General features: G+C 44.3%; 3 protein-coding genes across 4 annotated transcripts; 2 read left to right on the forward strand and 1 right to left on the reverse strand.

The window, feature by feature from the left end:
• fzr1b (fizzy/cell division cycle 20 related 1b) lies at window positions 1-8213 on the forward strand. 2 transcript variants are annotated; one of them, XM_082513186.1, is made up of 14 exons: window positions 1-274; window positions 605-785; window positions 907-1008; window positions 1093-1156; window positions 1273-1400; window positions 1611-1693; window positions 1795-1978; window positions 2062-2127; window positions 2215-2317; window positions 2502-2683; window positions 3089-3322; window positions 4467-4571; window positions 7276-7368; window positions 7475-8213. In XM_082513186.1, the coding sequence occupies exons 2-14, from the start codon at window positions 708-710 to the stop codon at window positions 7514-7516; spliced, it is 1464 nt and encodes a 487-aa protein (XP_082369312.1). In that variant the 5' UTR covers window positions 1-274; window positions 605-707; the 3' UTR covers window positions 7517-8213. The 2 variants fall into 2 exon arrangements, with proteins under 2 accessions (XP_082369312.1, XP_082369311.1); XM_082513185.1 differs by having other exon boundaries at window positions 1-253.
• On the reverse strand, window positions 8045-20699 carry LOC309693709 (importin-13-like). Its single transcript, XM_082513177.1, has 21 exons — window positions 20591-20699; window positions 19987-20112; window positions 19217-19857; window positions 18995-19135; window positions 18737-18878; window positions 18482-18648; window positions 18235-18355; window positions 14044-14191; window positions 13651-13832; window positions 13544-13570; window positions 13241-13375; window positions 11152-11298; window positions 10915-10995; window positions 10694-10831; window positions 10490-10586; window positions 10366-10418; window positions 10218-10284; window positions 10050-10108; window positions 9867-9956; window positions 9561-9742; window positions 8045-8476 (listed from the first exon to the last, which is right to left on the reverse strand). Exons 1-21 carry the CDS (start codon window positions 20657-20659, stop codon window positions 8383-8385), a joined length of 2907 nt encoding a protein of 968 aa, XP_082369303.1. The 5' UTR covers window positions 20660-20699; the 3' UTR covers window positions 8045-8382.
• On the forward strand, window positions 20690-27361 carry LOC309693716 (uncharacterized protein). The gene is made up of 6 exons (XM_082513187.1): window positions 20690-21185; window positions 21312-21492; window positions 22346-22636; window positions 24093-24368; window positions 24494-24654; window positions 26284-27361. Exons 2-6 carry the CDS (start codon window positions 21426-21428, stop codon window positions 26326-26328), a joined length of 840 nt encoding a protein of 279 aa, XP_082369313.1. The 5' UTR covers window positions 20690-21185; window positions 21312-21425; the 3' UTR covers window positions 26329-27361.

A 27361-nucleotide genomic window follows, 5' to 3' on the forward strand; every position in this document is an offset into this window, starting at 1 on the left:
TCACACTGCGTTGACTGCACAGACAGCAGAAGTCAACCAAAGAATTTCTTCCACAGCTGTCGCCATCTTGCTCCAGAACATAAACAACACCACCGAGTCCCGTTAGCGTTTGGGTGTACCGCTATTTTTCTTTTTCTTTTTTTTTTTTACTTTTTTGATTTTGGAAGAAAACAACAAGTCTTCCGGCCTCAGCGCCGATCCTTTCAAACAGAGATGATGTTTGATGTGGTCACCTGAGCCGCAGTGTCAGTCGGTATGACAGTCGTCAGCTGATGTGCGTTGCTTGTAAATTGGTTGTTGTGTGCGCGACCATGATACCATGACAACGGTGCGGCTGTCATTAGCACACCCTGAAGCATTTTATTTTAGCTTCATATCTACCCGCTTTAAGCTAGTTTTGAACGCCGTAAGCGGAATTGGCTTTTCAGTCGTGTATGTTTAAACCAGCTGAGCTTAGACGATGACGCCAGGCTAACCAGGCCGTTTGGTTTGTTAGCCGAATAAGCTACTTGTGTGTGTGCGTGTGTGCGCGTGTCTTTGGATAGCGCACATTGTGTTCTGGATGGGTTCTGCTGTGAAATAAGCTGAGCCGTTTCTTACACAGACATGGGGATACACTGCGGATTTCCTTACCGGGAGGGAGCGGAGGTTTAAAGGGGGGCGGGGAGAGCAGCAGAGGGGGCTTGCTGCTCGTCATCCCCGAAGAAATGGACCAAGAGTACGAGAGACGGCTGCTGAGGCAAATCAACCACCAGAACCTGCCCGCAGAGGCCCGCCTGACCAAGGTGAGGAATAGAGAGCGATAGTTAACACGTTTCAGCACGGCTGCAGTCTTCTCGTGTGAGTGTGCTGTTTTTATTAGCACTGATCTTTAGTGGACTGCTTAATCTCTTACGTTCATCCTAGTGTTTGAGTGCTACCTGCAGTCCTGTCAGTGTGAAGTCAGGGGACCGCTTCATCCCTACTCGAGCTGGAAGCAACTGGAGCATCAACTTCCACTATGCCAATGTGAGAGGTGTTCGTTTGGTTAAACTAACAGTGACAGCTCAGTAATCCAGGCCAGTGGTGACATACCTTTCACTTTCTTGACAGGAGAACTGTCGCTCTCCCAGTCAGAACCATAAAGCAAAGGACGCCACTTCAGACTCAAGCAAAGGTCAGAAGTCTTTATTATTATTTGTTATGCAAATGTGTTATAACAATCATTTAAAGTCCAGATCTGCACCTCTAACACGAGCATTTTCATCACCGCTCTCACTGCCGCCCCTCCAGATGCTGTGGCCTATGCTGCCCTGTTGAGGAATGAGTTGCTGGGGGCCGGGATCGAGACGGTGCCAGACCCTCACACGGAAGACCGGCGGCATGCAGTCCTCTCGCAGGACTCTCACAGTCTTTTTAGGGTAAATGACAACGGGGGTGTGGGTGGCCATTAAAGTGAATTTAAAGCGACTCCTCCCGTGGGCTGTCAGTGTGATATTTACATGCGGCTGTCATAAACATTTCACGCATGTATTATGCTGTTATTTTTGACTCAAGTTGGCCATAAGAGACAACGTCCGTACCAAAACCTGGTGGCAGTTTGTAACTGTGGTTCTGTTTCCTCTCTGCAGTACACTGTCCACACTAAGAGAGTGCCTTTTGATAATGACAGTGAAGTCTCACCATACTCTCTTTCTCCACTTAGTAACAAAAGGTATGAAATGTCTCACACACATGCTGCTCACTCATCAGGTGTTTGAGCCGTGCTTTTTTCAGGAGGAGGGGTTTAACGTCTCCATGTTTTGTTTCTTGTAGTCACAAGCTGCTCCGCTCTCCCCGCAAACCAGCCCGAAAGATCTCCAAGATCCCCTTCAAAGTGCTCGATGCTCCGGAGCTGCAGGATGACTTCTACCTCAACCTGGTGGACTGGTCAGCAGGCAACCTGCTGAGTGTTGGTTTGGGAGCCTGCGTCTACCTGTGGAGTGCCTGCACTAGCCAGGTAAGTGGGGGTGTGGGTTAGATTTTAAAGAGGTGCGCTGCAGATAAGGAGTTCTGGAAGTGCTTATTTTTGTGTTTAAACAGGTGACGAGGCTGTGTGACCTTTCAGTGGACGGAGACTCTGTTACGTCAGTGTGCTGGAACGAGAGGGTGAGCAAGCGACTGCTGCTTGTGTGTGGCATGAGAGAGGAGAGTACAGACAGGAGAACAATAATGTTTGGGTTGCTCGTGTTTTAGGGGAGCCTGGTCGCCGTCGGGACGCACAAAGGTTACGTTCAGGTGTGGGATGCAGCAGGAGGGAGGAAGCTGACCAGTTTGGAGGGCCACTCAGCCAGAGTAGGTCAGTCCGAGCAGGAGCGAAGTGAATTCAGTCAAATGTGATTTGTGCATCTCTCGCTGAGAAGCCGTTTATCCTGCTGCTGGTAGTGGTTTCAGGAACTACCGTCGCTCTGAGCCTTTAAGCTCATGCTCAGCTCTCTTTATCTGGGGCATGAGAGTAAGAGAACCTACCCTGTGTGCCCAAGGTGCCCTGGCGTGGAATGGGGAGCAGTTGTCTTCTGGCAGTCGAGACCGAGTGATCCTACAGCGGGACGTCAGAACGCCGCCTTCTGCTGAGAGAAGGCTGCAAGGTCACAGACAGGAAGTGTGCGGTCTCAAATGGTCCCCCGATCACCAGCACCTTGCATCTGGAGGCAACGACAACAAGGTGAGGCGACTAAAACAGCACATACTTAAGGAAAGTTTTAGGTTAGAATCTAGGTAAAGGTTCAAAGTAAGCAAATTCAAGCTGTATTGATATCTATATATTTTAAAGCAGCTGTTCGTACCTCTTTAGCCTCTTCTAGGAGTAGCCCTTGAATTTTTGTTCTGAACTGAGTGGTCTCTTTTATATTTCTGCCTCCTTATAAAACAAATTGACTGGGTTTACACTAGAAAATATCGAGGGTGGTCTCTGCCCATGGAGTTACCCATGGAAATGATTCTAATGGCTGTCACAGCATGTTTTTATTGGCATAAACTGAGGTGTCAAAACTTTTCATTAAGGGTCTTTATGGAAGAAAGAGTTAAACTCAAAGCTCTCCTTATTGACCTCTTCCTGCCTTTTGAACAGTTACTGGTGTGGAACAGCTCCAGCCTTCTCCCTGTGCAGCAGTACAGTGACCACCTGGCAGCAGTGAAAGCCATCGCCTGGTCTCCGCACCAACACGGGCTGCTGGCGTCAGGCGGAGGCACGGCCGACCGCTGCCTGCGTTTCTGGAACACGCTGACGGGTCAGGCTCTGCAGAGCACAGACACCGGCTCCCAGGTCTGCAACCTGGCCTGGTCCAAACACGCCAACGAACTGGTGAGGAGACCCAGACACGCACTGCCCAACACTCTTAAGACGTGACGTCAGCACAGCAGCGTCTGGCTATAGATGATTTCATCAAGCTAGTTAGACCCACTTTGTGAAAACAGTAGCTCAAACATTAAATTAGCAAAACAGATCCCGTTTGGACAGCTTAATATAGAGCCAGTTACTAATGCGCACATTGCACCTGTGTTGTGTAATGCAGCGTTCGGTTTAGCTGGAACTGCGACCCCTGATGTGCTGAGTCATGGTCAGTTTTCATACTAGCCGGTGTTGGTTTTGTATTGAATTACATGATACTTGAAAGGCGTTTCTACTGTGCACACATGACAAAACCCTGAATTAAAACAGCTTAGTTACGCTCGACGTCCAGAGATGGTTGCAAATTGAAGTGAGCAGTATGTTGAAGGTGTTTCAAACTAATAAAGACTTCTGCAGTATGTTATTAAATTCCAATATTATCGTCTTACACTGGTGTTTTCTTGGAAAGAGCATAACCATCCAAATGTGGTCTGAAATTTCATTTCACTAGCTGGGCCCACGTCCTCATTTATGTTTGACAGCGTTTTAGCAGGAAAAAGTGAAAGCTTTGACATGAATTGAGCTGCGGTTTGGGGAAGGAATCGAAGGGGACTGGCGATGGCTCCCGGGCCTGGCAGATCCCTATGCACTAAATAGAAGTGAAGAAGTTGAAGAATGGAGAACAAGGAGGGAGGGAGGGTGGGGCACGTAAACGAGAATGATCAGCTTGCAGAACTAGGGGAACCTCGTGTTTGGAGGCGTGGTCCTGCTCCTGAAATTCCGATACATAATCTCCAATAAAAGTGGTGTTTAACTTCCTTTTTTACTTTTGCTGTTCAAAGATCACTATGTCTGCATAAAAAAAAATCAAGAATTCATACACTGCTTATGTTTAAGTACCGTTCCACTCAGGAACATCAGTACCGCATCAGACGCTAAACTGATGACGATCTGTGTTGTTTGCTTATTACATTTTTTTTTTTTTTACAAAATCATCAATTTATATATTTATTATACAATAAATCAGGATGGGACATGGTTGGAAGCTCCCCCTTGAGTGCTTGGCAGAAGCATCCAACTGCAAAGTGGTAACTGCAATGCTGCTCTTTGTTTGCAGGTGAGCACACACGGCTACTCTCAGAACCAGATTCTGGTGTGGAAGTATCCATCGCTGACACAGGTGGCCAAGTTGACGGGACACTCCTACAGAGTCCTGTATCTGGTATGATTACACGTTCTAAATGAATCACTGTGCATGTTCAGCACTGATGTAACTAGATAGTTGCACTTTGATAACTTACACACTTCTAGCGTTGGAATACATTTTAATTCAGTGTGTAGCAACTAGGGATGGGTACCGGTGTCCGGTGCCATGATGGCACCGGTTCTGACATAAACGGTAGTAACCAGACCGAAAAGCAGCGCACATTTCGGTGCTTTATTTCGGTGCTTTTTTTCCTGAGCTGTGATACACTTTAGATTCTAGCCAATCATTTTACGTTTCCGAGGATAGTAGGTGGGCCCAGGTACGTACGTTCTGTTAGAACAGAGCTACAGATTAAAAATGCCCAAGGCAAAGCGGTCAAAAGTCTGGCTGTACTTCACAGCAAAAGATGCAAACTCAACAGCCTGCAACAAGTGCTTTAAGCTGATACTGTGATACTGTCAAAGGAGGTAACACCCCGAATCTGATGAAACACCTGGCGACGCATAGCGTTGTTTTTAAAAGCCGAGAAATGCGCCATATTTGATAGCTTGCTGCGAGACCTCACACCGTGCACATCTACTGCGGGTGGGTTGCCTGTTATCGGACCCGGAGCAACATCCCCCAAAAACCCGAAGAATAGAGTCCTGGCCCCTTGCCCTCCCAGTGTAGCAGAAATGATGAGGATGATGATGGCAGCAGCCGTTCTTCTCTGCTTGAGTAACTTCATGTTGTTCGAGTGTAATTTACGTTGAGTAGGCTAACCACGTTATTACATTAATGCATGTAATGCATGTAATGCATACAGCTCCAACCTCTTCATCAAATTTGCGGACGACACAACGGTGGTGGGTCTCATTAGCAACAGGGATGAGACCGACTACAGAAGTGAGGTGAGACGCCTGGCCACGTGGTGTGCTGACAACAATCTCTCTCTGAATGTGGAGAAGACGAAGGAGATTGTTGTGGACTTCAGGAGAATGCACACCCGACATGCTCCTCTGACCATTGACGGAGCGTCTGTGGAGAGAGTGAGCAGCACCAAGTTCTTGGGTGTGCACATCACAGAGGATCTCTCCTGGACGTACAACACCACAGCACTCGCCAAGAAATCACAGCAACGTCTCTTCTTTCTCCGCAAACTAAGAAGAGCAGGAGCACCAGCCCCCATCATGCACACTTTCTACAGAGGCACCATCGAGAGCATCCTGTCGAGCTGCATCACTGTGTGGTTTGGAGCCTGCAATGCGTCCTGCCATAGAACCCTCCAACGCATAGTGAGAGCTGCAGAGAGGATCATTGGTGTCTCTCTCCCCTCCCTCCAGGACATTTACAGCACCCGTCTCACTAAAAAAGCCCTTTGCATAGCGGCTGATCCCACGCACCCAATGCAAAGCTTATTCAAGCTGCTGCCGTCGGGGAGGAGACTGCGGAGTCTCCAGGCCAGGACCAGCAGGCTGAAGGACAGCTTCATCCATCAGGCTGTCAGGAAGCTTAACTCCCTCCCGATTCTGCCCCCTCTCCCCTCTCTCCACCACGGTCTCACTGAACTCTGTCACACACACACAAACACACACACTCTCTGACTCACTCACTGGCCTGCACCAGTTACCAGTCACTTTGTGGAGCATTGGACTGCCATTACCTCATAAGACTTTGTTGTTACACTTTCTCTTACCGTACACTACTAAATCTCCATTTGCACTATTTGCACTACTCTGCCTGGTTTACACTCAATGTCACTTACCCATTATATTGTATATTGTATAGCTTTCTTGTTATATGTAAAATTGTATTTATTTAAATTTTTACTTTTTAATTATTTTACTTGCATTTTTAATCACTTTTATATTTAAATATATTTAAATGTTCATTTGCTATTTATCTAGGGATTGAGAGTAACGCAATTTCTATTCTCTGTATGTCCTGTACATGTGGCAGAATCGACAAATAAAGTTGACTTTGACTTTTTGACTTTGACTTTGATGTAAGGTGAACTAGCAAACACCGTCGTAGTTACATGCGGCTGTCTTCTTGTTTGATGGCAGATACTCCCTTCACCCTGGCCAAAAAGGCTAAAATGACCAAAGAAAAAGTGGAAAACAGTTAAACATGAGAGGTTTTTGGACAAAGTTTGTTTTTTCCATTGTTTAAGCACTGCTTCCAGCCAAGAGTGATACCATATATGCCCCATAGCTGCAGAAAAGGCTAACATTGTTATCTTTTTACAAAAAACAGCTGAACATGAGAGGTTTTTGGACAAAGTTTGTGTTCTCCATTCATTAAGCACCGGTTTGAGCACCGGCACCGTTTCAAAAGTACCGGTTTGGCACCGGTATCGGATAAAACCTAAACGATACCCATCCCTAGTAGCAACATGCCGAAGTAAAACTGTGCAAGAATCACTCTGTGTTACATTTAATGGACATTAAACTAGGGATGCACTTAAATCCTGCGGTCTGCTTCCATTAGTGAATTCCACACTTCACTGTTGCATTATTTTTCACAGTAATAAAGAGGTAATTTGTGCTATTATATAAGTAAAGAAGCTGATTTTATAGTATGTCTTCGCACCAGTTAAAGCTCATGCCTGTGCTGTTGTTCTTACTGCATTCAGTGCATGTAAATCAAAAACATTTTGAGAATATTAAAGGATCTCAAAACTGTCTTTGTAACTGTCCTGTTAAATCTCTCACATGCCACATTTTGTCTGCGCTCTCAGGCTGTGTCACCAGACGGGGAGGCCATCGTTACAGGAGCGGGAGACGAGACACTACGATTCTGGAACGTCTTCAGTAAGACGCGCTGTACCAAGGTAGAGTAAATTATCCGAGAACTTTATATTCTTAATTTCTGAAAATGAGTAAAACTTGATGCATTTCAATGTGCTTCACACTGTTTTGATGCATTTCTCTTCCCAGGAATCAAAGTCAGTACTTAACCTCTTCACGAGAATACGATAGTAAACGGCCCGGGGGTCGGGACGGTCCTCTGGAGGAGCCTGCCGGGGTGTGGCTGTAATACACAGAGTCAAACAACGACACTCAGACTAGCCTCGCCGCACAAACTCTCATCCTTTTCTACAAAAGGATGGAGGCAAAACTTCGACGGACAACTGCCATCCCTCACAGTGATGTCACCGATTCCAGAAAAAAATAACACACACACAGAAACAGCAGTCTTTTGTCACAATTTGTTGTCTGCTTATCAAGTTGATCTCGTTCTTTTTTTGTTGTTGTTTTTTCCCGTTGTGAAAAGTGATCAAGTCGTTTTCTTATCTATCAGCAGAAGTACACCTGTGCAAGAGTTCTAAGCTAAATAATGTAATGTAAGATGTTTTTAAGAGGCGCTCCTTTGTAACAGAGAGAAGATAAAGCCTGACCTGGGTGGTTTTCTTTCATTAGATAATGTGTGAATATGATCTACAGCAGTATGCAACAGAAGAGGGAACCACAAATAAGTGAACAAACACGACCGGTTGCTCAGGTGGCTGCAGCAGAGTTTCATGTGTTTATTGTTGTTTTGTCAGTGTTCATAGACACGAAGCACAGGTTTGGAACCTTGCGCATTCCTGCCTATAGATACGAAAATGCCACCCTGACTCTTATCTCATTTTATCCTGCTTTGGATATTTTATTAAAAAATATGTCGCACAGAGAATCGATTATCTTATAAGTGTCCACTCAGTGTGTCTGTGGGAGCGTCTTGTTTTCCAGTCGTGCTTTCTTAAGTCTCATTTAGAACCAAAGCGTTTCTGAAAACGAGGATGAGCCGTGGGCCTTTCTCAAAGACCCGGTGAGGAAGTCGGATGCAACGCTGGCAGCTCCGACTAGTAATCTGAGTATCCAGAGCCCTGCGGACCTCGGCAGAGCAAAGCGAACTCCTTCACAATCTCCTTAACGCGACGCTTGTTGGTTTGTTCCCTTAGAGAGGGGAAAAAAAAGAGAACAGATTTTGCTGTTGGACAGATTTGTATTTGAAATCATCTCCAAAGCTCATTGATCATAAAATGTCATTTTATAAATGGGCCAAATATCATAAAGTCATGTCTCACATCCTAATTTGGCATCAGTAATGTTTCGAATGCGTTCACATTACATGCCGATACTTTTGTGTCTTTATTGTGGAATGAAACAAGTTTGTAACACAGCAAAACTACAGACAACACATTTAAAAAGTTTTTGTTATTAACAATTATTTTTAATGTATACAAACACCAAGTCTGTTTTGTTCCATTTTGCCATCGATGAACATTACACTTAGGTCCTCTGAATGCCAGCACAGTGGATTTTAAATGTGCCTTTTAAATGTGATTAAAAGGCAGACTTTCAGCTTTAATTCGAGGGGTCTTATAAACGTTTTGCATTCACTCTTTATTAATTACAGCCATTTTTAGAGGCTCAAAGAGAGATTGGAAACTGACTGACAGCAGTATCCTGGTCAGGTGAGGCTTGTTTCATTGTTATTTCATGACAAGTGAAGCAGACAGATTATCTGAAGTTGACTTTGTATTTTATATCTTTTGACTGTAATTTTAAATATGAAGCACAAGAAGTCTGTGCAAGTTGGTGAGGACACCATTAGGCTGAAAAACTTAAATAAACCTATCAGAGAGAGAACAACTTTGAGAGGTGTAAAATCTGCTGTATGGTTTATTTTTAAAAAGCAGAGGAATGCACTGGACAGCTAACCGACACCAGAAGACCACATGATGACTAAATACTTTCATGGTCAGGAAAAACGACTCGACAGCATTCTCAATGTCTACAATCAAGACACACTTTCATGAGTGGAAATGCAGAGGATTTACAACAAGGCGCAAACCACTGGTTACATTCAAAATGTGTTAAACCCTCGAATTAAAGCTGAACCTCTGCTCTTAAGTCATATCTTGACTGATTTAGAAACCACGGTGGTGGAGAACAGAGGAAAAACTACAAAACAATAAACAACTTGTCCATTAATCGAATAGGTAATACTTCTCTACCACTTGGTGCTGTACTTTACCTTAGAAGCTGCTGACTGAAGGTGTGTTTCTGCTCTGCAGTGAGCTGGGCACAGGGGAACCCTGGGGTCTGCAGTGTTTCTTTGAGCCACTGAGACAGCAGGGCCGGGCAGTGCCTGCTTAGATTGAGCAGCACCTCAGAGAAGTGCTCCGTCAGACTGCTGGGAGACTCACCTCCAACCGCCTGAGAGAGGAGGAAAAATGTACAATATGTTAGCATTAAAAGACAAATTCAGTGCCAGAATGAAAAAAGAAACCCATGGGTTTAACGAATTGAGGTGGACGCTCCGATACTGTCACTAGTTTACCTGCAGAACGGTCTCTGTCAGGAGCTTTCCATCCCTCTGCAGCACATCACCAAATGAGGGCATGTCTTTACAGCGACTCAGGAACTCTGTCTGCCAGGAATAGGGTAGAAAAGGTGAGAAATTCAGTTCTGACAAGAAACATGATGTTATATGAAAGTCTGCACATTTTTTGCCTCAGCTTACAAAGAACTGGCTGGCAGCTTTTACTGTGGGTGTCTCTGGAAACTTGAGTGACAGAATCCCTGCAGACAAACATGACTGATTCAGCGAGTGACTCACACAAAGGCACTTTTGCAGGAACTGTAAAAACAATGTAAAATTTTCTTTTCATGAGCATGCGGTGATACTCACCACAGTAAAACAGTGCTTTCACATCGAACTGCTCAGACAGATACAAATCAGGCTTCCTTTTAAGAATCTAACAGACGAGAAGACATGGGTGTTGTAGTCAAACAATGAATTTCTTAGACGCTCCTAAACTCGCACGGCTTCCACCAACCTGGGCGTGAAGGTCCATAAACGATTCAGCAATGTCAGGATGATCTCTCGGACCTGCCGAGCAAGCACACGGTAAGAAAAGCCCTGATTCAAAACAGGTGCATTTCCACGCAGCCTCTTTTTACCTTGCTGAAATATAGTGAGCGTGGTGGATGTTAACACTTCAGTGAGGCTTCTGATGTGAGGGATGTGATGCTCCTCTCCAGCAAATATGTGAACCATCTTTAAAACATACAGAAACAAAGAGACTGACATCTGAGCCTGCGAGAGTCTGTGTCAGAGTCAGAGGAGTAATACTTTAACTCTGGCCTGTGTATGCGGAGGTGTACCTGCCGAGCCAGGTCCAAAGCCGAGGCTTGTGGGAAGGCGCTATAGATCTCCCCCAGCATCTCTCCCAGCTGAGGAACCATGGGTCCAAAATCATGTAGGAGGGTTCGAACTGATTTATCAAAAACCCCACACACTGCCTGGTAGAGGGGGGCGCAGTGGGCATGTGTGAGTCATGAAACACACATACACACGTTTATGCAAGAGGTGAAAACCCTCCTACCTCTACCACCTCCGAGTCATGGAGCCATTTGCTGAGGATGGTCTGGATCAAAGTGAAGACTTGTTGTAGCACAACGACCACCTAAGTTTACGAAAAAAAGAAAAGAATAGTTTTTAATTAAAAAATATTAGCATAAGAAGTTCTATATATGAACTTTAACACTTTGTACCCACAGGCATAGTGGGGTTTTCTAACTGTTCTCTGCTAATCAAGCTGTTGTTTTTCCTCTGAACTTACTGGGTTTTGCGTGCTCTGGGGGACTGGGAGTCTGGAGCTGGCTGCTCCCTCTAAGCAGTCTGCCTGCCGATTGATGTCCAGAGTGGTAAAGAGACTGGCCAGCATCCCCACAATGTGGATGATGCTCTGTTTATTAGTGGGATTCAGCTGTGGGGAGAGAGAAGGTACATGGGTCTGATATGTACAGCACAAAGCTTGAAAAGCTTAAAAAATAAAGGACAAGTAACTGTCAAGTGTCAGAGTGAAGCCGCTGCTGTTACTGTAAAAGCTGTGTTAAGAATCTGAGTGTGAAAAGATGTTTTTAACATCTTAACTGACAAACTGCGCATCGAAATGCATTTTATCTGTACTCTAACAACTCTGGATTACTTGCTGTGCTCTATTTGCAAAGGAAGCATTGTTACTCTTTCTAAATGTGGATATGTTATATAACAAATGACTGTTTGTGCACTTTCATCGCTGTTTTCACTTGTTTGTCAGTGCTTTAAACTGGAGGGAGGACGTGAGTGGAAAAACGCTGATGTCACATTCACGCAGGATTGTGCAACAGTGCAATCAAAATGTGATGACAGCTGTGGGGTTGCCCCCATCAGTTTGAATTTAAAAAAACACTCAGACGCAGAGCTGCTTCAGAAAAACAGAAAGTTCTTCTTTTTTCTCTCATGAAGTAAATGATGAACTAATCAAACTAATCACACTAATATCTCTTTTACTTCAGACCAAATTGTCACCAGCATTAAAAAAACAGCAAGGTCACCCAAACAATTCGTAGGCACCAGCACCTCTTCAGTAATTGTTGATTCAGTATCACATTTGTATCAGTTACAATGTAAGAATTTTCACTGTTAAAATAAAGGACGAGACTTGCCAAAAAAATACAGTACTATGCTTTATATAATAGAAGCTTACCAGTATAATTATCAGTACAACTGTATGTATCTGTATCTATCGTGCAATGCAGAGATAAGGAAAGAATCAAGGTGCTTCAGTGTCCACAGACACTGAAGCACCTTGATTCTTTCCTTTTGCAGTTAATCTGTTTTAGATTTGCTGCTGTGTTTGGGATCATTGTCCTGTTGCATGACACAGGTTGGGCCAAGCTTTAGCTGTCAGGCAGATGGCCTCACATTTGTCTCTGGAATACTTTGGTATGCCTACGAGTTCATGGTCGACTCATTGACTTCTGCATGGTCCTGTAGGTGTGAAACATGCCTAAATCATCACTCCATCACCGTGCTTTAGCGCTGGTATGAGGTATTTGTGCTGATATACTGTGTTTGTTTTTTGACAAACATGATGATGTGCTCTATGGCCAAACATTGTTTGTTTGAATTAGGACATTGTTCTAGAATTTCATTGGTTTGTTAAATTCAATTTTTTCAGATTGTGAATAATCATTCTCACTGTTTAATGACGGACGTCAGATTGTTTGGAAATAGTCTTGATGGGCAGCTATAATTGCTTCTCTAAGATTATTGCTGGCTGCTTTCGTGTTTGCCGTTGTGTTAGCACACACCTGAATGTTTCAGAGCAGCAAACTGCCAAACCTGCTGCTTTTATAGAGGTGCTCACACTTGCTGATGATCAGCTAATCACACGATGATGTGATTAGCAGCACTTAGCAGTACCTGTCACTTTAATTCCTGTGGTTGTATTAAGGATGGACTTAGTTTTTCACATGACTGCATATCGATATGGTTTCACTCAAATTGCACTGATGACGGTTTGTAGCTGAAACGTGGATTGAACATTGAGAATTTATACTAATAGGTAAGTGATGGTGTTTTGTCTGCTATGTGTTATTAAGACTGGTCACCCTATACAGAAAACACTGGAATAAACCATTACAGACTATTACAATACTACCCCACCCCCACCCGCCCACATTTACACATATACAAACACACTCAAAATAAACCAGACACTAATATTCTGTAGAAAATATACAAATACTGCTGCTCTTACTTTTTCTCAAAGGCTTCAGGATGTTCTATATTCAACTGGATTTACAAAGAATTGTAAACTATAGCATTTCCTGTATTTTTTTAAACATCAATTTACTAAAGCATATAATTATTATTATTTTTACCTCCTGCTGGGCCAGTGTATCCAGCTGCTGGATGTGAGGCGTGATGAGTGAGTGCAGTCTCCCTAAAATCTCCTCTGATGGCAGGGCAGACAGCAGGAAACCCAAACCCTGCATCAGCCACATGCACTGGCTGCTCTGCACACACACACACACACACACACACACACACACACACACACACACACACACACACACACACACACACACACACACACACACACATAATAAATTCCACCCTCAGACAGGGAGGTGATATGGTCTGTGTTTCAAAGTAACTGTGACTGTTTAAGGTTAAGAACTCACCTTGTGGACTTCTTTAACCAGTACATCCTACAAAAACACAGTAAACAAATCACCACATGGTTTAAAAACCCTGATTACGTGTTGCTGTGTATTTCTCTGTGTCTGACCTGTGACACCGTCAGGATGTCCTGAGCGTAGGGGCCGAGGTCATACCGGCACTCCCTGCAGATCCTCTTCAGTGTAGATACACTAGACACAGACAGCTCTGGCTTTGCAAGGCCCTGAAGCACCATAGGCAATATGCCACCCAGCATCACCGGGTGGTCAGCCAGCCACTCAGCAAGTGAGCCTGTTCGACGAGGGATGTTAAATTTCCATTTGAGCATAAACACAAATCACAATCACAAATCTACGATCGTAAAAGAGAGCCGAGCAACCAAAGATCTGTTACCACAGACTAAGCAAGAAAAAGAGAAAATAAGAATTTTCTTTTAAAATAGGCATAACTTCTTACTATGAACAAGGACAATATCATGCAGGTGTCTGAACATACACTGTACCTATTGTGTACATCACAGTGTCGGCTAGCAAAATGTTGCTGATGTTGATTCTGGGGATCAGACCAATCAGACCGGGAATAACATCAGAGTAGTTCACGTCTATGGTCTCAGCTATGGACTGGAAGCCAAACAACAGCGCCTCAGTGTCCTGGAGATGGAAATAAACAAAGTCTGGTGTTAGAGACGACATGAAGCATTCCAAATTGAATATATATAGAACTAGCTTAGCAGCTCAGATTCTTTTATTTTATTTGTATAATTAAACTTTCTTGCTGTTTTTATAATTGTTTTTTTAATGATAATTTATTGTATTCATTTATTTTATATGTGGATTTTTCTGTTTGGCATCTGTTGTGGACAGTAAAGGATGTCTCTTTACTGTGCATATCACAATAAAACTTGTAATTTGAAAAAAAAAAGACACACAGCAATCAAAATAAAAAAAGAATGAAAATAAAGTAAGAATTTACTTCAACAACTGGTAAAACACGATGTTTGTAAAAGCTCTTAAACACAACTAAGCTGAGATGATAGAAACAAACAGTCTGTTACACACACAGTCAGATAACAAGCCACACATTCAGGAGCTGTAATATGTTTAATAGATCTGTTAAAACAAGTTATGTAAAAGCAACTATTGACTATAAGGCTCAAAAGATGAGATTATTTTGAATGGTCTGACTCACAGCAGTTGTAAAGGTGCAGACTTATTCCTCTAAATCATAAGTACAACTGAATAATTAAAACAATAACAATATCCCTAATACTCAGTGAAACATGCTATTTACTTCAGTTCTCTATTCCTAATGCTTAATGAAGTAGGAGTGAATCATGGTGAATTGTGCTATAGTTAGCTCTGAATACTGCTTTGAAGTGCTTGAACACTCAAGATAACAAGTGTGGGCTCTAGGAGAGAGCAAGGAGGCTGTCCTTTCTTCTGCAACATTAACAATGCTACCTTTCAGTGTCAGTCACTTTCTCTATAGGTGGCTCAGCTGAGCACAAATCTTTTGTTCAGTCAAAGAAAGACTAATATCGGCCCCTGATGGACACCTGGAAGATCTTATTTTTTGTTCTAAGAAGCAAGCACCAAGAATGGGTCACTAAAGCGGCCGGCACCATGTCATCACAGTTTTATAGAAGGACAGACTGAAACAACCAAATCTATTTGTGAACTAATTTACAATTTAGTTAACACACATATGCAATAACTGCAGGTTCATTACTACAGGTGAAACAACTTTTACAGTCTTATCAGTCATCAAAGATTAATTTGCAGTTTTAGCTTAGTTCATAGATAATCCTAATATATATGTGTGTATATATATATATATGTATTGCCTGGAATGATTACAAGAAGGGCCTGTCCCTGTGTGTTAGCCCTGCAACAGACTGGCGACCTGTCCAGGGTGTACCCCGCCTCTCGCCCTATGACAGCTGGGATAGGCTCCAGCACCCCCCGCAACCCTGAAAAGGATAAGCGGAAGTGAATGAATGGATGGATGGATTACAAGAAGGCCTATGACTCAATGCCCCACACATGGATCCTGGAATGCCTAGAACTATAGAAGATCAACAGGACCCTAAGAGCCTTCATCAGGAACTCAATGGGGATGTGGCGTACAACACTAGAGGCCAACTCCAAGCCCATAGCACATGTCACCATCAAGTGCGGGATCTACCAAGGAGATGCTCTGTCCCCACTGCTGTTCTGCATAGGCCTGAACCCCCTCAGTGAGATCATTGACAAGACTGGCTAAAGATACCGACAACAGAATGGAGCAGTTGTCAGCCACCTCCTGTACATGGATGACATCAAGCTGTATGCCAAGAGTGAACGAGACATCGATTCACTGATCCACACTTCCAGGCTATACAGCAATGACAGCGGGATGTCATTGGGACTGGAGAAGTGTAGTCGGATGGTAACAAAGAGAGGGAAGGTAGTCAGAACGGAGGGGATCAAACTACCAGAAGGCAACATTGCAGACATAGAGGACAGTTACAAGTACCTGGGGATCCCGCAGGCGAATGGGAACCATGAAGAGGCCGCTAGAAAAGCTGCAACCACCAAGTACCTGCAGAGGGTCAGGCAAGTCCTGAGGAGTCAGCTGAACGGTAAGAACAAGATCCGGGCTATCAACACCTACGCCCTGCCCGTGATCAGGTACCCTGCTGGGGTAATAGGCTGGCCAAAGGAGGAGATAGAAGCCACTGACATAAAGACAAGAAAGCTCCTTACCATGCATGGAGGGTTTCACCCCAAGTCCAGCACCCTGAAGCTGTTTACTAAGCGGAAGCAAGGAGGCCGGGGACTGGTGAGTGTCAGCACCACAGTCCAGGATGAGACAACGAACATCCAAGAATACATCACAAAGTGGCCCCAACTGACCGCGTGCTCAGTGAATATACCTCAGGCAGCAGAAACCCAAGAATGAGGAGGAAGAGGAGGCACTATCATGGAAGGATAGGCCCCTGCACGGTATGTACCACCAACAGATATGGGAGGTGTCTGATATCCAGAAATCCTACCAGTGTCTGGACAAAGCTGGACTGAAAGACAGCACAGAGGCACTAATCATGGCAGCACAAAAACAAGCTCTGAGTACAAGCTCCATAGAGGCTGGGGTCTATCACACCAGGCAAGACCTCAGGTGCAGGCTGTGTAAAGATGCCCCAGAGACAATCCAGCACATAACAGCAGGGTGCAAGATGCTAGCAGGCAAGGCATACATGGAACGCCATAACCAAGTGGCCGGCATAGTGTACAGGAACATCTGTGCCGAGTATAACCTGGAAGTCCCGAGGTCAAAATGGGAGATGCCCCCAAGGGTGGTGGAGAATGACCGAGCTAAGATCCTGTGGGACTTCCAGATACAGACGGACAAAATGGTGGTGGCTAACCAACCGGACATAGTGGTGGTAGACAAACAGAAGAAGACGGCCGTAGTGATCGATGTAGCGGTTCCCAATGACAGCAACATCAGGAAGAAGGAACAGAAATACCAAGGGCTCAGAGAAGAGCTCGAGAAAATGTGGAGGGTGAAGGTAACGGTGGTCCCCGTGGTAATCGGAGCACTAGGTGCGGTGACTCCCAAACTAGGCAAGTGGCTCCAGCAGATCCCAGGAAAAACATCGGAGATCTCTGTCCAGAAGAGCGCAGTCCTGGGAACGGCTAAGATGCTGCGCAGGACCCTCAAGCTCCCAGGCCTCTGGTAGAGGACCCGAGCTTGAAGGATAGACCGCCTGCAGGGGCAAGCGAGGAATTTATATATATATATAATATATAAAATCTCATGAGTAGGGTGAGAAGCTGGAAAAACAGAAGCAGCTGTTTAGCTGAGCTGATTTGATCAGTTCTCCTGCACAGCTCTGGGACAAGCTGGTTTATTACTGCTCTGTAAATTCCAGTAGCTTTCCTGACTTACACAAATGAGTAACTCATTTATGTAATTAAAGAATTTATGCTTTTATTATTTATGCATTTTTTTTATTAAGTAGATGTTCATTGCACTGTGAAAATAATAGTTTACTCTTTTTATGAGTGACTTCAATTACTTTGCCTCTTGTTTGGGTGGTTAATGTCTTACACCTGGACTACTTTAAAGCCATGACAAAGTCATTCATCTTTCAAAGACCGATGGGTTGCATGCAACAGGAAAAAGACCCTCCCAAAAAATCTGCAAACTTTCAGAATAAGAAGCCTTTAGATTTTAAATGTAACTAAACAAGTGTCTGCACACATGGTTTTATATAATCACAAGTGGAACTAAGCGATGCTTTGTGACCTGTTTTCTGCCCCTCGGTCCTTGTATACAAGATAGATCACAATCTAGGGAAAAATACAAAAAGCTCAAACTGCTGCCTCCACTTGTGTAAATTAACTTTTCAGATGAGCAGTCTCAGCTGCTTTAGAAGGAGAAAAATAAAGTACGAATATCTGAACTGTATTTTTGCCTTTATTTATTATACGCATGTATTATATGTATGTATGTGATGTTTTTAGAGGAATGCAACCTCTTTGCCATTTATCTCAATGGCTTTCTGAAGCACCTGAATCACTTGAGTAATGCTTACTTACTTTTTTAAGGTTGTGTGGTTTTTACAAGTAAATCAAAAGCTCATTGTATGAAAATTCAGTTAATACAATTTCATTTTAAGCGGCTGAATAGGAGTTATTCAGGGCATTACCTGCCATACTGCTGACTGCTGGGGGTCCATCAGTAGTCTGCCAAGCCTCTCATAGAGGTTACTGAGCAGCTCTGCCCCCAACATTTCATACACGTACATCAAAGTGTCCGAGATGTCGACCCTACAAAGTCAGGAAAACATATTTGTAAAGTTGGTCTTGGGCGTTGAAGAAAGATTATCAGTGTAGATTATTAAAGTCAGCCTCCAAATTTCAATCAAACAGAAAAAATATTAACACCAGACCCACCTGTAAATACGAAACTGCTCTTTGTCATCAGAGGACCAGGAGGTGTACTCTTCCTGGGAGGGATAGTGGGATTTATGAAGCAGCACGTCCACCAGTTGGAAGTAAACTGGCCTGTAAACCTGCAGGTAAACAGACTGCTTCTCCTCCTCAAATGACAAAATGTCATCCTAAAAATGATAACAAGCTGATTTTGTAAAAAGGAAGTATAAATCTTTTGTCCTAATGGACAACACGTTAATACTTCACTCTCCATACCTGCAGAGTGTACCAGAAGGTGAGAGTAAGAGAACTTGTGGTCTCATTAACTGGGTAGTGTCCAGGGATGCCGGTGCAGAAGAGAATCATGTTAACCAGAGCTAGGTATTCTTGCCAGTGGTCCACCTGTTCCAACAGAACTCTGTCACAGGGAAAGAAATGTAAGAAATAAAAGAACATTTCAGACATAAAAGACAAATGGTGGAGCCCAGGTACAGGGTAGAGTGTGTGTGTGTAGGTGTGTGCTACTCTGTGTACCTGGAGTGTGTTTCCCCTAAAGCAACTGCAATTCGACAGATACCATGTGAGGTTTCCATGTCCCCATCCTGAGCTGCTGTCTTCAGTTGGTCATAGAGGCCCAGCACCAGAGGCATCAGGCTCAGTAGAGCATTAATGTACCTGCACACAAATGTTTGGAGTCATCCACCCATATGCTGCATGTCACTCATCATCACCTAATCATCCAGCTGTGCTTCTCACCTTTGGCAGTCGGGCTGTGAGATGGCGTTAACTACCGTCTCCACAGCTGCGTCAAACAGCTCTGGGTCGGACAACGCGGTGAAGCAGTCATGGAGCAGTTCCTGGATTTCCCCCAAAGGCACATCTAGCGCCACCCAGCTAGACAAGCATTTGAGCACCTTCTCTTTCACCTGACTCGATGAGTCCTGGCTCTGCATGAGCTGTCGCAGCAGAGGACACACCACTGCCCACTCTCCGGCAAGAGCCTCCCTCAGCTGGCCTCGCCGAGCTTGAGCCAAGCGGCTGCTCTGGAACTCCTCTGGAAGCACGGTGAGAAGCTCTAGCAGAGTGAGACAATGTGTGTGGGGGTCCTGAGAGGCCTTTGCTCCAGAGCCATCTTCAGGATCAGGTTTGTGCGGTTGGAAAGCCCTCACCATGTCCGCCACCGGCTGAGACCAGGCCTGGGGAATTACGTTAAGAGCCAAAGAGGCCAGTGCTACACACAAACGAGTCAGCACCATTTTAGGCCCAGAAGAGAACTGCAAGATATGGCTGAGCAGTTGCGTCCTCAGGCTCTCGTGCTGGTCTGCAGCGAGGTCACTCCAGTGACGGGAGATCTTGGTGTGCAGGGTGCTGGCACCGAAGAACTGAACCTCTGGGATCTGCAAAGCGACACATTCACACACGGCTGCTCTTAGTTTCACATTCAACCAGGCTGTATTAAGTTATGGTGCCTAATGTTTGTTACAGAAAAGTGAAGCGTGGGGGTAAAGAGGGGAAAAACTACAGACCTTGTCAGGGCTGAGCAGGGCCCAGCAGAAGTGCCAAGCCTGTGCAGAGGCCTGGGCCTGGGTCAGCCACTTCTGGGCTACATTCTTATGCTCCATGTCTGGATCAAAGTACAGCTGGTAGAGAGCCTGGATGGAGAAACACATACCAGTGCAGAGAACAAAGTAAGCGATGTAAGAAGTCAAAGGGATATGCCGAGAATATTTTAGCACATAAAACTGGCTTTAAATTTGCAGGGCAACATGTACAACAACCACTAATAATCATTAATAATGCTGGATGGCCAAATGTTTGAATTTACTGAAAAATGTGTTGTCACAGCAACTAATCCAAAGCACATGTGTTAGTTATTATTAGTACAGCAGGTGCTTCTAACTGGCATCATATTACAAATGCTACACTTTGCCCAGTCTCTCTATGATGAGCAAACTACAGTTATTTACATGATAAAAAAAAATCGTTTCACTAATTTGGTATGAAATCATATTTATATCAGCAGAATGTGCTGCAGTTCTTTTTCTTCCTGGGAAAACATGCTGCTGTTTCCATTCCATAACTCAAACTTCCCAGTTAAATGCACGAGTTTTGACTAATATCCTAACTTACCGACTCCACATTCTCCAGCGTTAACTCCAGCTCCACCGGGGTGCCTCCCGGGTTGCCTGGAGGCTCCATCTGGGACAGGGTGAAGGTTTCTTTTACTGTTGCGTCTGGATATCCTTTACAGCTCAAAGCCTGATTTTTTAAGGAAAAAAATTAAAGGAAAATTCGGCGTCTTCTAAAGTGTGTCAAGACAACGCCGAGAGAGGACGCAGCGGGTCATTCAGCTGTCCGTGCGGCACACAGGTGGGCAGTGCGCTCAGCCGTGACGACACGCTGACCTCAGTGGGAACTGAGAGGTGGCTGAGCCAACCACCTTGCTGTGAGCCACAGCAAGACACTGACACACATTCAGCTGTTTGATACTGCAGACTAGTTTTCACAGTGATAAACAGCGCAGTAAAACTTGTCAAAGAGCGCGTTCACTTCGGTGTCACGGCGCTTCGAACGGGCGCTCCTGACGCACGCAACTGCGCCTCTGACACACTGATGTGTGATTGGTGCAGCAGAGCAACAGCGACTGCAAAGTGACGCGTTGTGGACACTTCCATGTAGAGATGATTGGCTCCGAAAGGACAAACACCGAGACGAGAGGCCACGCGTGAGTTTGCGGTGGTTATCGGGGAAGCTTGTTTTACTCATTAGAATCTATTTCTTAGTGGTGCCACCCACCAACACCGCCCGCATCCAGCCCCACCCCTGCTTCTCTTCTGCCTGACTCCCTCAGGATATTTTTAGAGCCCATGATGTGCCCTGTCAAATCGCGTAACGGAAACAACCCCAGAGAGCCACAGAGGAGAGCTGCTGTGTAATCTAAAGGGGGAAGCCTGCCGCCGCTGAGATGAAAACTGAAATTCATTTGGTGTTTTGCGTGTTGATTGTGCTGTCCGGCACAACGCGGACAAGAGGTAAGCTGCCATTCTCTCTCTCTCTCTTTCTCTATGTGTCTTTGTGTTTGATGCGAACACTTCTGACACCCCGCTGATGTGAGTCGGGCTCGTAATCGAGTCCGCACGCGACTATTTATTGGTGTGATTGAGGCGATGACGGAGATCATGTTGCTGCAGGTTCTTGGTTGCATTTCATCTTCGTTAAACGATGTTTGTTAACTTTCCTTTCCTTTCCTTTCCTTTCCTTTTGTTTTGTTTTTTTATTTTTAGAGTTTCCTCTCATCTCTCTTGGCTTACTCGTAATTCGCCATAATGAATCTGTCATGATGCAAAATAGCACCTAAAGTAGATTAAAACTTGAAATTGAAGGGGACGTCAATGTGTTAGTCGATGAAATGTCAAATTAGAGTCGTTTACCTCGAGAACACACGCAAAAGCAAATATAAAGCAAAAAGTTTTCACCCTTTCCTTTTTAGGAACCCAAACAAATCAATTCAGTCAACTGTCACCTCAGGTCACCTTAGATTGTAAGGTAAAGACCCTAAAATTATAGAGAGAAAAATCCCAACAGTCAGCTGACCCCAGTGAGCAAGCATTTGGTGACAGTGGGAAGGAAAAACTCCCTTTAAACAGGAAGAGACCTCCAGCAGATCCAGCCTCACTGTTTGGAGGTGAGGGGAAAGAGACAGGACTGATAATGAACTTCAAATTGAAAGTTATATTTTTACACTATTTTGCTATTTTAACACTCACTTGATAAGTAATTAAAATACCTTTATGTTAATCTAAACGTGACAAAGTCATCACTAGTCTGGAAAACGGTCCTAAAGTCAAAGTCTCTTTAACAGGAGTTCTCTTTATCAAATTACAGGTCAAAGCAGTGCTCTGCCCAATGTCTTCACACCGGCCGTCTTCCTGAATCATCCTGGAAGCTCAGCATCTTCTAACCTGACAGAGTATCCTGGGAATGAGTCCCCAGAGCATGCACGTATTCCTGCAGGCAGGGATGAATCCGCGGGTGAAACCACAACCCTCAGCGAGACAGAAGGAACAGTCCGTGCAGAGACTCTGACAGATGCAGCACTTAAAACCCACTTGTTCACAGCAATCCCCGCAGCACTTACATCTCAGCACGCAGACCTCGGTACTCTAACTCCTTCAGGTAATCAGCCTCATATGACTTGTCTTAAAAAGCTGCATCTTTATAATTAGGAACGTGCGATTATGTGATTATATCATAATTCTATAATTGTCCATCTATAATTTTCAAGTCCGGTCTGTTTAGATTGACCAGACTGGAACCTTAAAATAAAACTTCCCACACACTTAAACACTGCCTGTTTGCAAATACAGGCTCTTCTTGGGCACAGTCCCTTTTGCCAGCAATGTTCGTGCAACACACTCCTCGCCTGACCTGACCCCCGCTTGACTGGACTGAGAATAAGAATGTGTGTCGCAACCTTGTTTAAAAGATTCCTTTTATAGATTATATAAATATAACCCACTCAGCTGATGCTGTGTTACCGCTTTGAGAAGCACAGAAATAACAATATGACAGATCCCTCTCACTTGTCCCTTTTTGACCCTTTGTTGTTGCCCCGTCCCTGCAGAATAACGTGCAGGCTGTGTGTGGCTTCTCGCTTTGAAAGCTGAAAATATTCTCACTCGAAAATATTCTCACTATAATCCAATTAGAAAACAAACATTTTTGTGGTTTGTGTATTTTGTTGACACCGCACAGTACTTTGACAGTCTGTCCGTTCTGCTGCAGGAATGTAGTCCGGCTGTCAATCACACCATGTGCACCACATTCTCAGCCCCCACCAAACTGTCAGTGCAGGCACATGCGCATGAGGTGAAATGAAATACACCCACACCGAGAGAAAGTTATTGTTCTACGCATAAACAATCATCAGCCACTTTATTTCGTTACACCTGTTCAACTGCTCATTAAAGCTAATCAGTCAATCACATGGCAGCAGCTCAGTGGATTTAGGCATGCAGACACAGTCAAGTTGACCTGCTTAAGGTGAAAACAAGCATCGGATTTCTTGGCAGACTTTGGGCCTTTAGCACCAGATGAGCCATGTACACCACAGCCTACCTGAGTATTGTTGCTGACCATGTCCATCTCTTTATGAGCAGTGCGTACCCACTATGTTGTGAAAAAAGGCCTCCACAGACACCTGATCTCAGTCTAGTAGAGCACCTTTGGGATGTGGTAGAACAGGAGATTCACATAATGGTGTGCACGTGACAAATCTGCAGCAACTGTTTGGAATCGCTGGGATATATTTAAATTCTTAAGCAAACAGTAGCTACTTATTTAATGTAGTTCTGTGGCTTTAAGCTGAGACCTCAGAGTCCAAAGCTCTTGGAGAAAAGACTGTGGATTTATCTGATTCAAGAGTACCTCTGTGTGAGCAGTGATGCTTGAAAGCGCAGGCCATTGGGATTCACAGCGTTCTGATATACTGACAAAGGTTTTCTGTAATTTGCACAGATTTTTCAGTGCAGTGCAGCGTTACCTCTGGCTGTTGTGAATGCATTTCATTTCGTTTGAAGAATCTGTACTGTTTTGAATTGATACAGCACTGCGCTCACATCCCCCCTTTCAGCTGCCGCAGAGAGCCTTTCATCCGCGCCGACTGTTCAGAGCACCACCCCTCTGCACCCTGCAGCTACAGAAGGCAAAACCCCTCTGACCAACCATTCCCTCTCTACCTTTTCATCTCAGCCAGCCCCAGCAGTGCACCACACAAGCTCCACAGCACCCACCTTCACCACATGGCCACACTCTGAATCTCTGAACACAGCTACCGCATCTCCAGGTGGAGCCCCTGCTGGGTCGGTGTACAAGGAGGTCCAGTCTGTAAATAAATTTGGCGGTGAAGGTAAGGTGACTGGCAGGTGCTAAGTGTGATGAGGTGTTGCCTTAAGCTTCTCCCATTGAGTTGTTTTGCCTTTACCATGACCTATTTTATTTTCTTCATATCATATCAAATTCTTTATCGTGTAGAGAGGTCCGGTCACCGTTCCAGCTCCCCTCTAGACCCTCTGCTGGCTGGTCTGCTGTCAGTGTTTATTGTCACCACAGCTATCGTCTTTGTCGTCCTCTTCCTCAAGTTCCGCCAGCGCACTAACCACCCGGAGTTCCATCGTCTGCAGGACCTGCCCATGGTAAGATACAGTCTAGTACCTTTGCATTACCATTTTCACCACTTTTTTTTTAACAATCTCCATCTTAGAAGTCCCCAAACTTTATGAAAGTCAAATACCAAATAACTGCATCTTTTATTAAGCACCCTTCACTGTCAAGATGAACTTGGGTATTAGAATATTAACTGCAAGCAGAGATGACATATTGGAACGTGACTTGGCCGCTAGCTTATTTCTTGATCAGGGGTTACTCTTGAGATGTGGTTTAGCTGATTAAAAATATTCGAGAGCTTAGGTAAGAGAAACTGAAAATTATTTTCATATATTTTATTAGATCCTCACTAGCCACTTCATTATTTACACCTTGCTAGTGGTTGGCTGGACCCCTGTGGCCTTCAGAACTGCTTTTATTCTTTGTTGTCTAGAGTCAACAAAACATTCCTGGAAACATGCCTCAGAGATCTTGGTCCATATTGTCATGACAACTGATAAACCTGCTGCTTTATCAGCTGTGCATCCATGATGTGAATCTCCAGTTTCACCACATCCCAAAGGTGCTTGATTGGACTGACATCTGATGACTGTAAAGGTCATCCGAGTACAGACAACTCATTGCCAAGATACCAGTTTGAAAGGATTTGAGCTTTGTGACATGATGTGTTGTGTGAAGCAGCCATCAGAAGATGAATATGCTCTGATCATAAAGGGATAGATATGGTCAACAACAGTATTCAGATAGTCTGTGACATTGTGCCAAGAAAACACCCCCAACACCATAACGCCACCAGCAGCAGCCTGAAACATTGATATAACGCACAATGGATCCCTCGTGTTGTTTTCGACCATTTCTGACCCTACCATCCAAAATGTTGCAGCAGATATAGATTTATCAGGCCAGGCAACATGTCTCCACATTTTCTATTGTCCAACTTTGGTAAACCTGTATGAATTGTAGCCTCAGTTTCCATGTCTTAACCCACAGGGTACTCTTCTGCATACCTGGGTTGTAACAAGTGGTTTATTATAGTTTTTATTAGAGTTATTACAGTTAATGTTGCCCTTCTGTATGACTCAAGCAGCCTGGGCAGTCTCCTCTGACATCAACAAGATATCACACAATGAACTGCCACTAACTGGATTTCTTTTCCTTTTTGGACCATTCTCTGTGAACTATAGAGATGTGTGTGTGGGAAAATTTCAGTAAATAAGCCGTTTCTGAAGGTCAGCCCACCCCATCTGGTGCCAACAACCATGCCACAGTCACAGTTTCTTAAATCACAGGTGTCGAACTCCAGGCCTCAAGGGCCGGTGTGCTGCAGGTTTTAGATGTGTCCTTGATCAAACACAGCTGATTAAAATGGCTAAATGACCTCCCCAACATGTCCTGAAGTTCTCCAGAGGCCTGGTAATGAACTAATCATTTGATTCAGGTGTGTTGACCCAGGGTGAGATCTAAAACCTGCAGGACACCGGCCCTTGAGGCCTGGAGTTCGACACCCCTGCCCTAAATGCACCGAGTCTCTGCACTGTGATTAGGTCATTAGATATTTCTCCAACAGGAGGTATACCTAATGAAGTGGCAAGTGAGCGCATATTTTGAATTATGCTCTGTGGAGTACTGATAATGTTTTTTAAAATCACCTTATTTAGGATGATTTGATGGAGGACACGCCACTGTCCAGGTACACCTACTGACAGAAGATCCTGTTCTGTCAGTCACTTCCATCACTCAGAGGACCGAAGCAAATCTAACACCAAAGGAAGACCAGTTTGGATGTGAGCAAAACCTCTCTTTGGCACTGAGAACCTACTGTTAGCGATTAAGAAAAAGTTAAAACACATTTAACCAAGGACTGTTAATGTTTTAAGCGGGAAGTTTCTTCCACATTCCTTTTAAAGTTTTGGAGACATTCAGTGTGCTGAGAACTCCCCACCCCGATGGAAATTAAGATGACTCTGCGCCCCTGACTGACTCCTGCACAGCACTTTAATATGACACAAACGGTTACACTGCCCTCTAGGGGTGATCTGAGGTAATGTGGATCAAGGTCGCATGAAGTCCTCCGTAATTGTAAGAATAGCCAGTAAGGCAGAATGAAGGCTCATGGGAAAGCTGCTCAAAACAATCACAATCCCTTGGGTGACCAAATGTTAGTGAAGTGCATTTTCAAATCCAATTGCCCAATCTGCATCATGTGAAGCTAAGGTCTTGCAGAAAGTTGACAAAAAATTAAACAGATTTTACAATTGAAAAGCCACATCTTTGGAGATGTGGACACAGACACGCCAGGTCTCCAACAGTGGAAACCACTTTATTTTTCCAAATTGTAATTTAGCCTGAATTACAAATGCAGATTACTTACTGTTGCAGCTGTTAAACATGCAGTTATGTTCACAAAGTCATGGAAATCTTGAATATAGTGATTGCTTTTCTTTAAATGTTTTGTCTGCCAGTGTTTACTGAGGAGATACCCTGCTAAGCCAAATACTTAGATATCTGTAAATTGTAAAACTCACTTAGTAAAATTGTTGTTCGCACACAGTGGAGGTTTGAGAGCAGCATTGGAATCATTTTAAGGGTCCTCCATCTGGACTGGTTGGAATGCACTGCAAATACAGTGGAACGAAGCTCTTATGTTTTAACTTGGTTACTTTACTGCCTGCAGTGATGTATGATGAAATGCAAGAATGACTTTCCTGTTTAATGAAAATAAATATATCGAATCTA

Source organism: Aulonocara stuartgranti (genome assembly GCF_965226115.1).
Source record: "Aulonocara stuartgranti genome assembly, chromosome: 18".
NCBI classification, from domain to species: Eukaryota; Metazoa; Chordata; class Actinopteri; order Cichliformes; family Cichlidae; genus Aulonocara; species Aulonocara stuartgranti.